Source organism: Clupea harengus, chromosome 20 (genome assembly GCF_900700415.2).
Source record: "Clupea harengus chromosome 20, Ch_v2.0.2, whole genome shotgun sequence".
In the NCBI taxonomy this organism is placed as follows: Eukaryota; Metazoa; Chordata; class Actinopteri; order Clupeiformes; family Clupeidae; genus Clupea; species Clupea harengus.
In genome coordinates, this window is record NC_045171.1 from 26,531,495 (window position 1) to 26,548,837 (window position 17,343).

The 17,343-nt window shown below is 36.5% G+C and overlaps 1 protein-coding gene across 1 annotated transcript in view; it reads right to left on the reverse strand.

Moving 5' to 3' along the window:
• Positions 1-3,798: 3,798 nt before the first annotated feature.
• Positions 3,799-17,343, reverse strand: part of myot (myotilin) — a 43,460-nt gene continuing 29,915 nt past the window's right edge. The window contains exons 12-17 of the mRNA XM_031587516.2: positions 17,048-17,085; positions 14,582-14,717; positions 8,070-8,277; positions 7,633-7,798; positions 5,625-5,758; positions 3,799-3,947 (exon numbers count right to left, since the gene is read on the reverse strand). Coding sequence (XP_031443376.1) covers positions 3,817-3,947; positions 5,625-5,758; positions 7,633-7,798; positions 8,070-8,277; positions 14,582-14,717; positions 17,048-17,085 — 813 coding nt within the window. The 3' untranslated portion in view covers positions 3,799-3,816. The remainder of the gene's footprint in view (positions 3,948-5,624; positions 5,759-7,632; positions 7,799-8,069; positions 8,278-14,581; positions 14,718-17,047; positions 17,086-17,343) is intronic.

A 17,343-nucleotide genomic window follows, 5' to 3' on the forward strand; every position in this document is an offset into this window, starting at 1 on the left:
CCAATGCCATCAGAAGTCATGTGACTCAAGTCAGTGTGATGGCTGTGACTGAACCCTGTCTGTGAGTGCCTTGTAGTTCAGCTCATAAGCACAGACAGCCAGTCTGAGGCAGTCTGTGAGGTGTCTGTCAGTAAGCCGGCTCCTGTACTTTGATTTGGTGATTTTCATCTGTGAAAATGCCCTTTCACAGAGGTAGGTTGATCCAGTTAAGAAGAAGTTAGGAACACATTTCTTCTGAACTCCACTACGCGGTTTTTGGGACAAATTTGGCATTCATGAAAGTTTTCTCATCTGGGATTCGTTCTGGACTTAGACCAGAATTTCAGAACGCTAAATAGCAGTTGTAAATCGCCCATTTTTCGTAAATGCAATTCCTCAAAAAAAACACTAGATGCCCCACGGGACCGCTCCGTGTTAGAAGGGGCATTTAGTGGGAAGGGCTGAATTTGTGAGAAATCGTTGGTGATAACGTTCACATCAACTCTACAGACATCCTCGGATTTTCTTTCTCTTGTAGCGTGTAATGTTTACGCACTAAGCTGTTTTGTATGTATCATGTATATATACCATATGATGTTTGTATATATATTATGTACATTTACCACATGTATGCTGTGTACATTTACCACATGTATGCTAGCATGCTCATCATGCTACATGTATGATTTCTTCTGCTGTTGCTGATTGTCTCCCCCCTTATCTTCTTCTATCCCTACCGGTTCGGTCTCAAGCAGATGGGTCCCCCCTTATGTGGCGCATTTCTGATTAAGGTTTCTTCCTGCTTAACAGGGAGTTTTTTTCTTGCCCCTGTTGCCATTGTGTTTGCTCTAAATGCTGAAATATGCTTCTACGACTGCATTACGCAGTTGCTTTGACGGACTTGTGAACCTTTAAGGCTTAATTTATGGTCGGCCATTTACGCAGGCCGCAGACACGCAGAGCAGAGCCCCTTGCGTCGATGCGAACCCTCTCCAAGCACCTCTCCGTGGCTTTTGTGCACCTCCCAAATGTCTTAACTAATGTTCAGAGCTCAAAAGTCTTCCCCACAAACAGGAAGTGTTTCTACAATATCTCAGCACCTCTGAAACTAGGTTTTTAAAAACTGTGTGATTTAATAAAAAAATATAATAATGACATTCTTATTGCTTGCCAATTATTGTTGCTGAGTTTGTGCTAAATAATAGGATATGTAGCACTTTTGGATCAATGTTTTTGAGATGGGGGGGGGGATACAAAAATCTCAAAGCATGTCAAACTATCTCAAGCGAGTTAAGTAAATTTACTATCTCAGAGTTTTAGATTTGTAAATAATGTTTTTATTGGTTTGTTCATTTGCCACCCAATGTACACTGTCTTATTTCAACATAAAACACTCACATTTACTAACATTGCGACCGCAGCGCAATCAGCGCCTTTGCCAAACCGCATATAGCGCACGGTATTTTGCATCGTATTTATCAAACAAGAACCTCGTCGTGTCATCAGCGCCTAACCCCGCCCATTAGTGTTAGTAGCGCGCCGCTCAAATAGGGAAGAAAAAGCCTGCGTGTTCCTGCCACCATGGATGATGAGTTCAAATTAGAATTAGAGCTTTTTGGTTACAGCAAACTAACCCGGGGAAATATAGAAACTCATAAATATTTCTCCGTTTAGCCCTTCCGTCCACACTAAAAGTTGTGATCACTTTGAATTCAAGACTGTCTTTAATTGGTGAGCTGATTTTGGGAAATTAAACTTTTCAGCGAACATTGAGTTTCTGGGTTGCTATGGTTACCCCTCAGGGTTTTCCCCTTTGGAAATACGGTTTAATGTCTTTACCCGCAGAAATTACGCCTGAAATGGGCGCAATCCTGTTAGTAAATGAGGCCCTTAGTCTTCCCACTACATGTATGCATTAGTAGACGTTTCCTTGAATTGCTCTGCATGGAGTTGTAGCTCTCACTACATTCAGTGCCAAGTTACAAAATGACTTACAGTTCAGAATAACATCATCCAAAAAATTTAAACCAGCCGTTTTCTTTTGATCTTTCTTTCAGTAGGTTCACCATGGGAAGTGGTTGGTTTCAGTGAGGGGACCTGCAAATTTTTTCAAATGTCTTCACCAAAGTTGATGGCCTGATGATACGATGATGCATAATAACAGTAGTGTTTAATCTCGGACCTGTCTTTAGTCAGACTTCATGTTCATTTGGACAAAATGGTAAAGATGAAAATCAGCCATGACATTTGTTTTCTGTCTGTACAGATATATTACAAATATATTATTAGCACAAAGAACATCTGTGCAAACATTCACATTAAATGCCACTCACAGACGAAAGCAATTCATGTGTACTCAGTGAAGTACAGGCCTGCGGACCATCATATAACACTCTTTTATATTTGCAGAACTAGAGAATACTTAATAGATTGAATTCATTGACATAAAAATACAATTCGCCATAATAACAACAAAAGATGAAAGTTATATGTATATGTATCTTTTAACACCCTCTGAATATATGAACTGTTAAATGTAGGGTTGTTAAAGGTAACATGATACATTCTAAATGCCACTGTTTGAGGGAGAAGGGGGATTGATGGGTTTTTATGGTTTGTTCCTTTCAAATATTCATTACTCTGGGCCAATCTAACCCACTTGATCAGGAACTGCATCTTGTTACGGGGATAGAGAAAGTGGCAAATATACTGCAAATGTAATCCATAAGGTCTTATATATGTATATATATATATATATATATATATTACACACACACACATATATATATATATATATATATATATATAGAGAGAGAGAGAGAGAGAGAGAGAGGGAGAGGGAGTAGCAATGAGAATGACATGGATAAAGTATGTTATTGATAATTTGTGTTTGTTATTGAGTGACATCCAAAAGCATTTCGTTTTATAAGTTTAGAGAAAAGCTGTGAAGTTGAAAAAAGGAACATGACCACACATAGTGCAAGCATGGCATTCATTATGGTGAGAAGGGATTCACCATGTTTGTAGTGCAGTTGAGTTGAGTTGAGTGGAGTTGAGTTGAGTTGAGCTGAGTTGAGTTGAGTTGAGTTGAGTTTCGTGCTCTAGTTGTTTCCTTAGGCAGCCCCCTCCAGAGGCACAGGCCCACTATAACACACAGCTCTACTGGACCAGGGCCACTTTGGGAATGTGCCCTTGACTGTCGAAAAGCAGGAAGAGGACTACATTTCCCAGCAGGAAGAGGACTACATTTCCCAGCTAATGTGTTACACCCTTTCAGCTATTTCAGCTTTTTTTAATTTTTTTATTTTTTTATTTCTGCTCTCACACTGTACTCCTCTAGGAGCATAGTCTGGGGGTCGCCTTTTTTTCTCTCCTCCCTTTCCTCATGTTATGCTGCAATTTTTCCCTCAACCTTGTCTTCCCGTTCTGTCTACCCCCTTGTCAGATGTATGTGTATATGTATGGACGGGTGGATTGCCATTTTCACTAGTTTACTATGCGACAGGCTATGTTGCTGGTACTTGTGTACTTGTGCTGTAACAATGAAGGACTACTACTACTACTACTACTACTATCCCATGTTTTTAAATAGTGGATGCTCAGACTCAAGCCAATGAAAACAAAATGTGATATCAGAAGGACCTACAGTAAAATATGAAATTGATAATAATGATGTTCATTTTTTTTCTACTATCCAAGTGAGATGTTGTCTCTTGATAAGGTAGAAACAGAAAGCACCTTTCTCTTCAGGGAGACAAACAGAAAATACAAAAATAACAATCAGTCTAACCATGATTCAAAATAAGCAGCTCCACAAGATCTAGAAAAGCCTTTTGTTTATAATTCTTCACTCTCATACAGGGGGGCGGTGTGATGAATGGAGCTGTCGAGGGCCATAGTAGATAAGCGGTTGAAAATGGGGTCCATTTTAACTGGCTTCACATGAGATGGAGGCTTCTTCAAGCGAGCTGTGGAAGGGTGGAGAACAAAACGTATTATATATATTTATAAATCTTTATTTCAGACGCCATGTTCCATATCAAATAACAGACATACAACTATAAAAAAAAAAGAATATATATATATATATATATATATATATATATATATATAATATATATTAGAATATAATGTGTAACATACACCACTAAGTCTAACATTTCAATATGGTGACCACATTAAAACAGTACACAGTATGGCTTCACTATGCTTTTGGTTGGGGCCAGACCTCCCAGGGACAAGGGTAGATATCTTTTGATTCCTTTGAGGATGTGAGGTGTTGTGTGGGGGCAATTTGCTCACTGATCAACAAAGAACTATTTTTTTTAGTTTTTTTTTTCCTTGAGGTTAAAAAAATTCAATAAATGATATTCGATTTCTCTCACTCTCTTTGTTAAGATGCAAACAAGGATGGCAGGCTTACTTTGTTTTGTGTTTAACAACACTAATCATCAGCCATAGCCCATTAGGCATATTATTGCATTGCATAGGTTGATTCCAGCTAAACAGAATGGCACTCTAGATGTCTCCACATAGATCTTTCTGGTGTTGATGGTCTCAACGCCTTCTTTACAGATCCACAAGACACTGAACGGAGAGTGTGCCAAGTCTGACACACACACACAAGCACACAAAGACTGCATTCAACATTGAACATGATTGTAATACAAGACTGTGTTTCTCATCTCATTTCATATCAAATATACGTGAGAGGGGTAGAGTGATAATGATAGTGAGACAGCATATAAATAAAGATATAAATAACTGATAGAGATGGAATAGAGAGAGAGTGAAAGACAAAGAAATGAAACAGATTGAGACATTTGATATTAAGATAAAGAGAACTAAAAAGTGATAGAATGAAAGAGTGATAATGTGATAGAGTGACTATTGGCTAAAGAATGAGCAAGTCATGAAGATTCCACCGCTCATTTATCGTGTTATCATCTTCAAAAGCATACAGTGTAGAGAAACCAAAATAACATAGTGTGGTTTACAAGACCTACTTGACCAAGTTTGAACAAAGTTTCTACGTTTTTCGTAAATCTACAGTTATTTCCTGTTTGATAGAGTACGCTCTCATTACAATTGCTTGTAACATTATATCAACTCTATGATTATTTGTATATCTGAATTCGTTTGAAGATCACTCTGTACAGACCCCCTGGCCGCTACACTGAATCTCGATCTGTCTTCTCACTCTTCCAGTCCTGCCTGGTTATTAACTTCGCTAAAGTTCTTATAGTGGTAGATTTTAAAATCCACATGGACAATGAATAGTCTTTACTCAAGTTATCTATATAAAGACTGATGAATGAATGAAGTCTCAATGAATAGTTATCTAAATAAAGACTGATGAATGAATGAAGTCTCAATGAATAGTTTTCTAAATAAAGACTGATGAATGAATGAAGTCTCAATGAATAGTTATCTAAATAAAGACTGATGAATGAATGAAGTCTCAATGAATAGTTATCTAAATAAAGACTGATGAATGAATAGTCTTTCCTCAAGTTATCTAAATAAAGACTGATGAATGAATGAAGTCTCAATGAATAGTTATCTAAATAAAGACTGATGAATGAATGAAGTCTCAATGAATAGTTATCTAAATAAGGACTGATGAATGAATGAAGTAAACATACCTGCCACATCCAGTCTGGCATTGCAAGTGGACATGCCAGCTTCATTGATGGCAGACACAGTGTACCAGCCTGCATCTGTTTTCTTCACCTGGTCGATGAGTAGGCATAGTTTACCTGAGTGGTCCTCGGTAAGGCTGTGGATAGGACAAAGCACAATGGCAGTACAAAAGACATATTTTAGTAAAGCTTCACTGCATATAAAACATTTTCTTTCCAAGCTTTCCTAACACCATCAGCCTCCAAGCATTCACCCTTACAAGTTATACATCTTTGAAACTATTTTAGTAAACAACAACCACCAAAAATCTAATAATGGACTAAGATGGGTGTGATGTGGGCGTACAATTTGATCCTATTTTGGCGGACTAAAGCAGTTAATCTGCAGAGTTTGATCATGAGATTACCAAAAGCCCACAGTCAGTCAAACTGATAACTTAAGTTGATAACTTTGTTTGTAGGATGTAATTAAATCTTGCCAGACATCAATATATCGCTTAGAATCGACAGCTGTTAGAGAACACCACATTCTACAATAAACAGTCCTATTGAAGCATTCCACCACATTAGCTTTTAGCTCACTGCCTGTGGCAAAATGATGAATCCGATATTTATATATCACATCATGAAAATGTTTGTTAAAAAAAACCTTTTCCTCAATCAGTCTGCAGCTTTTGGGGAACCTGGTCTTCCTCCAGAATGGATTCAAATGCAATCGTTACCTCCAACACCACCTTGTTTTTTAAAACATGACCATGCATCTATGCAAGTCAACATATATTTGAAGTTGTCATTTTCCTTTGAGTAGATGGTCATGTAAACTAGGTCGGCTTGTGAAGTGTATCTCAATACCACGTATGACCACCCTATTTCTCTTCCAGTTAATGCGTACAGGCTTGTGAAGTGTATAGGCATCCTCTCCGGCTAGCCACTCCAAACACACTCCTGTGCCTCTTTTAAATGTGATTCATTTAATAAATATTTGATATCCAGCTGTCTAGGGCAAATTCGTGGAGACGTCCTTATAAGTATAAATCTAACGACCCAAAAGGTCCATCTAAGGCTTAGATGTTTACTTACACCACCCGAAAGAGACATTCAATAAACCTTTTAAAACCTTTTTGAAATTCAAATGAACTATTTTTGGCACTGTAGTACAGTGGGTGTCTGCTGGCTACAAAGCACAAGTAGTTCCGCAGTGTAATGGTTATTGAATGTTTTTGTTATGTTATCGCTTAATATCAAGTTTAAAAGAGGCAAGATGGTCTAATGTATTTTACATTCCTTCTTAATTAACAAAGATTTCATGCCCTTCTCTATATTCATCTCAAGAAATCTCTTCCAGACCTCATTCTGCTTGGTGTAGTGTGTGTGGTGTAGTGTGTGTGGTGTAGTGTGTGTGGTGTGTGTGGTGTAGTGTGTGTAGTGTGTAGTGTGTGTGGTGTGTGTGGTGTAGTGTGTAGTGTGTGTGGTGTGTGTGGTGTAGTGTGTGGTGTGTGTGGTGTAGTGTGTGTGGTGTAGTGTGTGTGGTGTGTGTGGTGTAGTGTGTAGTGTGTAGTGTGTGTGGTGTATGTGGTGTAGTGTGTGGTGTAGTGTGTGTGGTGTAGTGTGTGTGGTGTGTGTGGTGTAGTGTGTGTAGTGTGTAGTGTGTGTGGTGTAGTGTGTGTAGTGTGTAGTGTGTAGTGTGTGTAGTGTGTGTGGTGTGTGTGGTGTAGTGTGTGTGGTGTAGTGTGTGTGGTGTAGTGTGTGTGGTGTAGTGTGTGTAGTGTGTGTGGTGTAGTGTGTGTGGTGTAGTGTGTGTAGTGTGTGTGGTGTAGTGTGTGTGGTGTAGTGTGTGTAGTGTGTGTGGTGTAGTGTGTGTGGTGTAGTGTGTGTGGTGTAGTGTGTGTGGTGTAGTGTGTGTAGTGTGTGTGGTGTAGTGTGTGTGGTGTAGTGTGTGTAGTGTGTGTGGTGTAGTGTGTGTGGTGTAGTGTGTGTAGTGTGTGTGGTGTAGTGTGTGTGTCTTCCAGACCTCATTCTGCTTGGGTCAATGCGCAGCATCTCTTTGTCCTTCTTCCAGAAGAGTTGTGGCGGCGGGGAGGCCGACACCTGGCACTCCAGGCGCACCATGTCCCCCTCCGTCACGCGTAGGTTCTGCATTCTCATCACGAAACTGGGAGGGCGAATCAGCTCCTGTGCTGTTGCATGTAGGGACGTGGAATGAGACAAGATGAGGACCGGAACATACAACTGCACACACATTTAGATCATTTTTTCATTTTTAGAATACATTCCACAAATGTGCAGAATTATGTGTCACACTGTATCATTTGTGTTTCTTTAATACATATGAATTAAAGGTTCATCGTCCCGCATGTTTAATAAGGTCTAAAACTGTGGGACAATACATATGAATAAATGAAGTGATTCAGAATTGCATGTAAATAAGAGTTGTAAATAAGTTCTTACCAAGTACATCGAGCCGTAGGGAGAAGCGACTCTCGCCAGCCCTGTTTTTGGCTACACACTCATAGATGCCTGCGTGGTGAGCCGTCACAATCTCGATGATGAACGAGTGGATGCTCTTCTCACTCACCAGCATCTTGTGGTAGTCATCCTGACGAATGGCTTTCCCATCCAGATACCATGCCACATCAGGTGCCGGCAGGCCAACAACCTGTGGCCAGAATACGGCAGCATGAAGCATGTGTAGTTATTTAGTCATTTAGCAGACGCTTTTGTCCAAAGCGACGTACAAGGGAGAGAACAGTCACGCTAAGAGCAATAAAAAGCATGGTGTAACAATAAATACTACTTTACATGAGAATTAAGTAGTGTAGTCATTTGTCGTTACATGTAGTCATTTGTGGTTACTCAGAGAGTGAAGTTGGAATGTCCTGTTTACTCTGATCACACTATGAATTCATTTCATTTCATTTGCTTTTGGCTCTGTAATGGAATGCTCAATGTTTCACAACAGGTGGAATTCCAGAAATCCTAAAATGTCTTCCTTAGATAAATCGTGCATATACAAATGTCATGATGAATTGAGATTACAAAGTTTTGACAGCAATTGTCCATGGTTCTAGAAACAAGTTAAATAAATAATAAATAACACACAACACTAAATACAAACACAACTAGACATACCACATAGCGCTGCATAATATGACCGCCGCAGAGTGAGAAAATGACAAGAATTAAGTGTAATCAAACCCTGTAAAGGTCGACCCATCCAGTGTTAGCAAGAAAATTATATTATATTCATTCTATTTGTTTATTGGACCTTTTACGTCATTACATAAATTTTAAGAAGTCATTTACATACATTTTAAGATCGTATTTGATATATAAGGCCTTCATGCAATTTGTCGCTCACAGAAGTTTGTACTTTAGAGACAATAAGAAACGTGGAACATTTTGGCCACAAAATGGTTTTCCAATGAAATCCTATGAGGCAAATAAACCGCTTGTTTTTGCCACTGATAGGCTAATGCATATTCTCATAAGGGTCTGACAACATGGAAAGTTAACCCATAGAGTTACTAAAGTTAAGAGTTACTAAAGTTAACCCATAGAGTTACTAAAGTTAAGAGTTACTAAAGTTAACCCATAGAGATACTAAAGTTAACCCATAGAGTTACTAAAGTTAAGAGTTACTAAAGTTAAGAGTTACTAAAGTTACTAAAGTTAACCCATAGAGTTACTAAAGTTAACCCGTAGAGATACTAAAGTTAAGAGTTACTAAAGTTAAGAGTTACTAAAATTAACCCATAGAGTTACTAAAGTTACTAAAGTTAACCCATAGAGTTACTAAAGTTAAGAGTTACTAAAGTTAAGAGTTACTAAAATTAACCCATAGAGTTACTAAAGTTACTAAAGTTAACCCATAGAGTTACTAAAGTTAAGAGTTACTAAAGTTAACCCATAGAGTTACTAAAGTTAAGAGTTACTAAAGTTAGGAGTTACTAAAGTTAAGAGTTACTAAAGTTAACCCATAGAGTTACTAAAGTTAAGAGTTACTAAAGTTAAGAGATACTAAAGTTAAGAGTTACTAAAGTTAGGAGTTACTAAAGTTAAGAGTTACTAAACTTAACCCATAGAGTTACTAAAGTTAAGAGTTACTAAAGTTAACCCGTAGAGATACTAAAGTTAAGAGTTACTAAAGTTAAGAGTTACTAAAATTAACCCATAGAGTTACTAAAGTTACTAAAGTTAACCCATAGAGTTACTAAAGTTAAGAGTTACTAAAGTTAACCCATAGAGTTACTAAAGTTAAGAGTTACTAAAGTTAGGAGTTACTAAAGTTAAGAGTTACTAAAGTTAACCCATAGAGTTACTAAAGTTAAGAGTTACTAAAGTTAAGAGATACTAAAGTTAAGAGTTACTAAAGTTAGGAGTTACTAAAGTTAAGAGTTACTAAAGTTAACCCATAGAGTTACTAAAGTTAAGAGTTACTAAAGTTAACCCATAGAGTTACTAAAGTTAAGAGTTACTAAAGTTAACCCATAGAGTTACTAAAGTTAAGAGATACTAAAGTTAACCCATAGAGTTACTAAAGTTAAGAGTTACTAAAGTTAACCCATAGAGATACTAAAGTTAAGAGATACTAAAGTTAACCCATAGAGTTACTAAAGTTAAGAGTTACTAAAGTTAAGAGTTACTAAAGTTAACCCATAGAGTTACTAAAGTTAAGAGATACTAAAGTTAAGAGTTACTAAAGTTAACCCATAGAGTTACTAAAGTTAAGAGTTACTAAAGTTAAGAGTTACTAAAGTTAACCCATAGAGTTACTAAAGTTAAGAGTTATTAAAGTTAGGAGTTACTAAAGTTAAGAGTTACTAAAGTTAACCCATAGAGTTACTAAAGTTAAGAGTTACTAAAGTTAACCCATAGAGATACTAAAGTTAAGAGATACTAAAGTTAACCCATAGAGATACTAAAGTTAAGAGTTACTAAAGTTAAGAGTTACTAAAGTTAACCCATAGAGTTACTAAAGTTAAGAGTTACTAAAGTTAACCCATAGAGATATTAGAGTTAAGAGTTACTAAAGTTAAGAGTTACTAAAGTTAACCCATAGAGATACTAAAGTTAAGAGATACTAAAGTTAACCCATAGAGTTACTAAAGTTAAGAGTTACTAAAGTTAACCCATAGAGTTACTAAAGTTAAGAGTTACTAAAGTTAACCCATAGAGTTACTAAAGTTAACCCATAGAGATACTAAAGTTAAGAGTTACTAAAGTTAACCCATAGAGTTACTAAAGTTAAGAGTTACTAAAGTTAACCCATAGAGTTACTAAAGTTAAGAGTTACTAAAGTTAACCCATAGAGTTACTAAAGTTAAGAGATACTAAAGTTAACCCATAGAGTTACTAAAGTTAAGAGTTACTAAAGTTAACCCATAGAGATACTAAAGTTAAGAGATACTAAAGTTAACCCATAGAGTTACTAAAGTTAAGAGTTACTAAAGTTAAGAGTTACTAAAGTTAACCCATAGAGTTACTAAAGTTAAGAGATACTAAAGTTAAGAGTTACTAAAGTTAACCCATAGAGTTACTAAAGTTAAGAGTTACTAAAGTTAAGAGTTACTAAAGTTAACCCATAGAGTTACTAAAGTTAAGAGTTACTAAAGTTAGGAGTTACTAAAGTTAAGAGTTACTAAAGTTAACCCATAGAGTTACTAAAGTTAAGAGTTACTAAAGTTAACCCATAGAGATACTAAAGTTAAGAGATACTAAAGTTAACCCATAGAGATACTAAAGTTAAGAGTTACTAAAGTTAAGAGTTACTAAAGTTAACCCATAGAGTTACTAAAGTTAAGAGTTACTAAAGTTAACCCATAGAGATATTAAAGTTAAGAGTTACTAAAGTTAAGAGTTACTAAAGTTAACCCATAGAGATACTAAAGTTAAGAGATACTAAAAGTTAACCCATAGAGTTACTAAAGTTAAGAGTTACTAAAGTTAACCCCATAGAGTTACTAAAGTTAAGAGTTACTAAAGTTAACCCATAGAGTTACTAAAGTTAACCCATAGAGATACTAAAGTTAAGAGTTACTAAAGTTAACCCATAGAGTTACTAAAGTTAAGAGTTACTAAAGTTAACCCATAGAGTTACTAAAGTTAAGAGTTACTAAAGTTAACCCATAGAGTTACTAAAGTTAAGAGTTACTAAAGTTAACCCATAGAGTTACTAAAGTTAACCCATAGAGATACTAAAGTTAAGAGTTACTAAAGTTAACCCATAGAGTTACTAAAGTTAAGAGTTACTAAAGTTAACCCATAGAGTTACTAAAGTTAAGAGTTACTAAAGTTAACCCATAGAGTTACTAAAGTTAAGAGATACTAAAGTTAACCCATAGAGTTACTAAAGTTAAGAGTTACTAAAGTTAACCCATAGAGATACTAAAGTTAAGAGATACTAAAGTTAACCCATAGAGTTACTAAAGTTAAGAGTTACTAAAGTTAAGAGTTACTAAAGTTAACCCATAGAGTTACTAAAGTTAAGAGATACTAAAGTTAAGAGTTACTAAAGTTAACCCATAGAGTTACTAAAGTTAAGAGTTACTAAAGTTAAGAGTTACTAAAGTTAACCCATAGAGTTACTAAAGTTAAGAGTTACTAAAGTTAGGAGTTACTAAAGTTAAGAGTTACTAAAGTTAACCCATAGAGTTACTAAAGTTAAGAGTTACTAAAGTTAACCCATAGAGATACTAAAGTTAAGAGATACTAAAGTTAACCCATAGAGATACTAAAGTTAAGAGTTACTAAAGTTAAGAGTTACTAAAGTTAACCCATAGAGTTACTAAAGTTAAGAGTTACTAAAGTTAACCCATAGAGATATTAAAGTTAAGAGTTACTAAAGTTAAGAGTTACTAAAGTTAACCCATAGAGATACTAAAGTTAAGAGATACTAAAGTTAACCCATAGAGTTACTAAAGTTAAGAGTTACTAAAGTTAACCCATAGAGTTACTAAAGTTAAGAAGTTACTAAAGTTAACCCATAGAGTTACTAAAGTTAACCCATAGAGATACTAAAGTTAAGAGTTACTAAAGTTAACCCATAGAGTTACTAAAGTTAAGAGTTACTAAAGTTAACCCATAGAGTTACTAAAGTTAAGAGTTACTAAAGTTAACCCATAGAGTTACTAAAGTTAAGAGATACTAAAGTTAACCCATAGAGTTACTAAAGTTAAGAGTTACTAAAGTTAACCCATAGAGATACTAAAGTTAAGAGATACTAAAGTTAACCCATAGAGTTACTAAAGTTAAGAGTTACTAAAGTTAAGAGTTTACTAAAGTTAACCCATAGAGTTACTAAAGTTAAGAGATACTAAAGTTAAGAGTTACTAAAGTTAACCCATAGAGTTACTAAAGTTAAGAGTTACTAAAGTTAAGAGTTACTAAAGTTAACCCATAGAGTTACTAAAGTTAAGAGTTACTAAAGTTAGGAGTTACTAAAGTTAAGAGTTACTAAAGTTAACCCATAGAGTTACTAAAGTTAAGAGTTACTAAAGTTAACCCATAGAGATACTAAAGTTAAGAGATACTAAAGTTAACCCATAGAGATACTAAAGTTAAGAGTTACTAAAGTTAAGAGTTACTAAAGTTAACCCATAGAGATACTAAAGTTAAGAGATACTAAAGTTAACCCATAGAGTTACTAAAGTTAAGAGTTACTAAAGTTAACCCATAGAGTTACTAAAGTTAAGAGTTACTAAAGTTAACCCATAGAGTTACTAAAGTTAAGAGTTACTAAAGTTAACCCATAGAGATATTAAAGTTAAGAGTTACTAAAGTTAAGAGTTACTAAAGTTAACCCATAGAGATACTAAAGTTAAGAGATACTAAAGTTAACCCATAGAGTTACTAAAGTTAAGAGTTACTAAAGTTAACCCATAGAGTTACTAAAGTTAAGAGTTACTAAAGTTAACCCATAGAGTTACTAAAGTTAACCCATAGAGATACTAAAGTTAAGTGTTACTAAAGTTAACCCATAGAGTTACTAAAGCTAAGAGTTACTAAAGTTAAGAGTTACTAAAGTTAACCCATAGAGTTACTAAAGTTAACCCATAGAGATACTAAAGTTAAGAGTTACTAAAGTTAAGAGTTACTAAAGTTAACCCATAGAGTTACTAAAGTTAAGAGTTACTAAAGTTAACCCATAGATTTACTAAAGTTAAGAGTTACTAAAGTTAACCCATAGAGTTACTAAAGTTAAGAGTTACTAAAGTTAACCCATAGAGTTACTAAAGTTAACCCATAGAGATACTAAAGTTAAGAGTTACTAAAGTTAACCCATAGAGTTACTAAAGTTAAGAGTTACTAAAGTTAGGAGTTACTAAAGTTAACCCATAGAGATACTAAAGTTAAGAGTTACTAAAGTTAAGAGTTACTAAAGTTAACTCATAGAGTTACTAAAGTTAAGAGTTACTAAAGTTACCCATAGAGTTACTAAAGTTAAGAGTTACTAAAGTTAACCCATAGAGTTACTAAAGTTAAGAGTTACTAAAGTTAACCCATAGAGATACTCCAGTTTTCTAAAGGAGAACTAATCGACTACAGGCAGTGTACTGTTTGCTGTGTCAGAGCCCAGATAAAGAAGAGACAGATAAATGTTTTAGGGCTGGGCTGTATTTGTTTTGCACTCACTTTCAAAAGTAAGCTTCTGCCGTAAGTTTTGCATGACCTGTTGTGTGAACATTAGAATGAGTGGCATTTTAAAAGTTTGGATTCCTTTTTATGTTCTGGAAGACCTGTTTTTTCCCCCCTTTATTTTGGATAGGTAAGAGGTAGAGGTAAGAGGTAATCTACTGCTAATAAGAGCAGTGTTGTGTGAGGCCATTTTTTTTCCAAATACACATGTAAAATGTGTGGTGGTGCTTTGTTTCAATGTACAACACAAAGGCATATTCCTAAAAATACAAACAAATAAGTTTGCCCAACATGAGCACATTTTGTACATCCAGAACCAAACATACCTTGAAGTCAATCCTACAGAACCTTCCCTCCTCCATGGTGAGGTCCTGGGGAACCTGCAGGAACCTTGGGGCGTAACACTTCTCTTGGGTGGTAGCAGCCCCCTCATTCCCATCGCTGCCAGGCTGCTGTTTGCTCCTACAGCACAAGTTTCAAGATGGATGTGAGGTAGTACACACACACATATATATATAGTATGTGTATATATACTAAAGATGGATATGAGGTAGTACACACACACACACACACACACACACACACACATATATAGTATGTGTATATATACTAAAGATGGATATGAGGTAGTACACACACACACACACACACATATATAGTATACTAAAGATGGATATGAGGTAGTACACACACACACATATATAGTATACTAAAGATGGATATGAGGTAGTACACACACACACATACATAGTATACTAAAGATGGATATGAGGTAGTACACACACACACACACACACACACACACACACACACACACACGTATAGTATACTAAAGATGGATATGAGGTAATACACACACACACACACACACACACACACACACACACACACAACATATATATAGTATACTAAAGATGGATATGAGGTAGTACACACACACACACACACACACACACACATATATATAATATACTAAAGATGGATATGAGGTAGTACACACACACACATATAGTATGTAATATATATACTAAATATATCGAGATATTACAATGTGTATTGTAAGTTTAACTGTTGCTAAAGGTTTATGACTTAAGTAAAAGTAAAGGTTCCAAAGGGACTCACTTTGGGCCAAATCTGCCTGACTGACCTCATTTTTACTTATTTGAACATTTTAAAGAAAGTTTGAGTGTCTTGATTGCGGCAAGAAAAAGTCTGACTGACCACATCTGTCTTCTGTCCTTTATTCCACCACCTTAGTACCCCATAATAGGATCTCCACTGGCAAAACTGATAATGTTAGCATATTAGCCCAGCGTAAACTGTCTTCTTAGAAATGTTTGTTAACATTAGTTCAGGATTATTTTAAACTAACTTAAACGTTTGCTAACATTAGTTCAGGATTATTTTAAACTAACTTAAACGTTTGCTAACATTAGTTCAGGATTATTTTAAACTAACTCAGCTAGCTCACATCTGACTTGGATTCAACATTGGCAACTAGAAAGCACTGGAGAGCAGAGCAGCCACACCTATTGAAGCATTGGCTTGTGAAAGAGTTTCTGCAAGGATTATTATTATTGTTTGGGCCAAAGCACTGAAGGTGGGCCACCTCGGTTGTCCCTCGGATTGCACCTACACCGGCGGTGCAAGGCCCTATTGTTTTCAGCAGGTTTTTATTATTATTATTATTATTTTCTGCGTGCATTCACTCGTTTTTGAGGCATTTGTGACGCTTGAAAGTAAAATAAATTTGGTACACGCATCAAAAACGTATGTGGTGCCGGGTGCGGTTGAGGAGCTCCATATCACATATGAACGCAAGCCATGGTGGGGATGAGGTTGCTCAGATACACAGAAGATTTAGTGTGGTCATTGCGCCCATCTTATCAGGCAAAAATGGTTTGGTTGCAGCTGACTCCGCCCAACAGGTCAGCCATGTTGGATGGAACATGGGAGTTTCAATTAAGCATGAACACTGAAAGTTAAATAAGAGTGTGTGTTTTTCTGTCCATTCCGCGGATGAGAGATGGATAAGTTGGTTAGTGATCCAGCACCCTCACCGCTGTGACCAGGTGCTGTACTCCCCATGTCTCCTCTCTGGGTGGAAACCTACTCCCTTTGGAAGCCTTTAGACAACATGTCCATGTCCTCGAGACACAGGCACTGTATTGGACCAGCAGGTGCCCCCACCCTTTAGACAACATGTTCTGTCCTCGAGACACAGGCACTGTATTGGACCAGCAGGTGCCCCCACCCTTTAGACAACATGTTCCGTCCTGGAGACACAGGCACTGTATTGGACCAGCAGGTGCCCCCACCCTTTAGACAACATGTTCTGTCCTCGAGACACAGGCACTGTATTGGACCAGCAGGTGCCCCCACCCTTTAGACAACATGTTCTGTCCTGGAGACACAGGCACTGTATTGGACCAGCAGGTGCCCCCACCCTATAGCAACATCCCACTGAAAAACACTGCATGAAAAGTGGAAAAGAAAATGTCCACCAAATCTCCTGTTTTTTTCCTGTACTTTGTTATGTGGACCTGCAAAGACCCCCAAGTGTACGAATACAGTTGTTAGATGGAGGGTTTCAGGAACCCGCCTGACCACAATCGTTAGTTGATGGATTGACTTTTCAAATGCTGATAACAGTCAAGTGTCTAGGTGGCAGTCCCTGCAGGATAAGGTAGAAGGTGCTTCTCAATGCTTTACTAGGCACACAAAGTACATAGGGTACAATGACATCTGAATTTCAGCTTGTAAAGGTACACAAAGGTCATTCTTTCACTCACCATATTCCACCCACGTGCCGTCTCTCTGCAGAGTCAGGCTGTGAATTCGGGAGAAAAGCTTATTTTACACATTTGGCAAATACAGAAGCATTTACATGGCAGACTGCAGAGTTTCGCCATTTCAGTGGCATAACAGCAGCTGTGTTTGATCTTTTCTGTTAACCTCATCCTTCAGCTAAACTTTTTAACCTGCATGATAAAATCAGAAGGGATTTACATCTGTCAACAGTATACTTCAGTAGGCACTAATCTTCCCTTACTGTCAATACATTTGTCAACAGTATGCTCCAGTAATC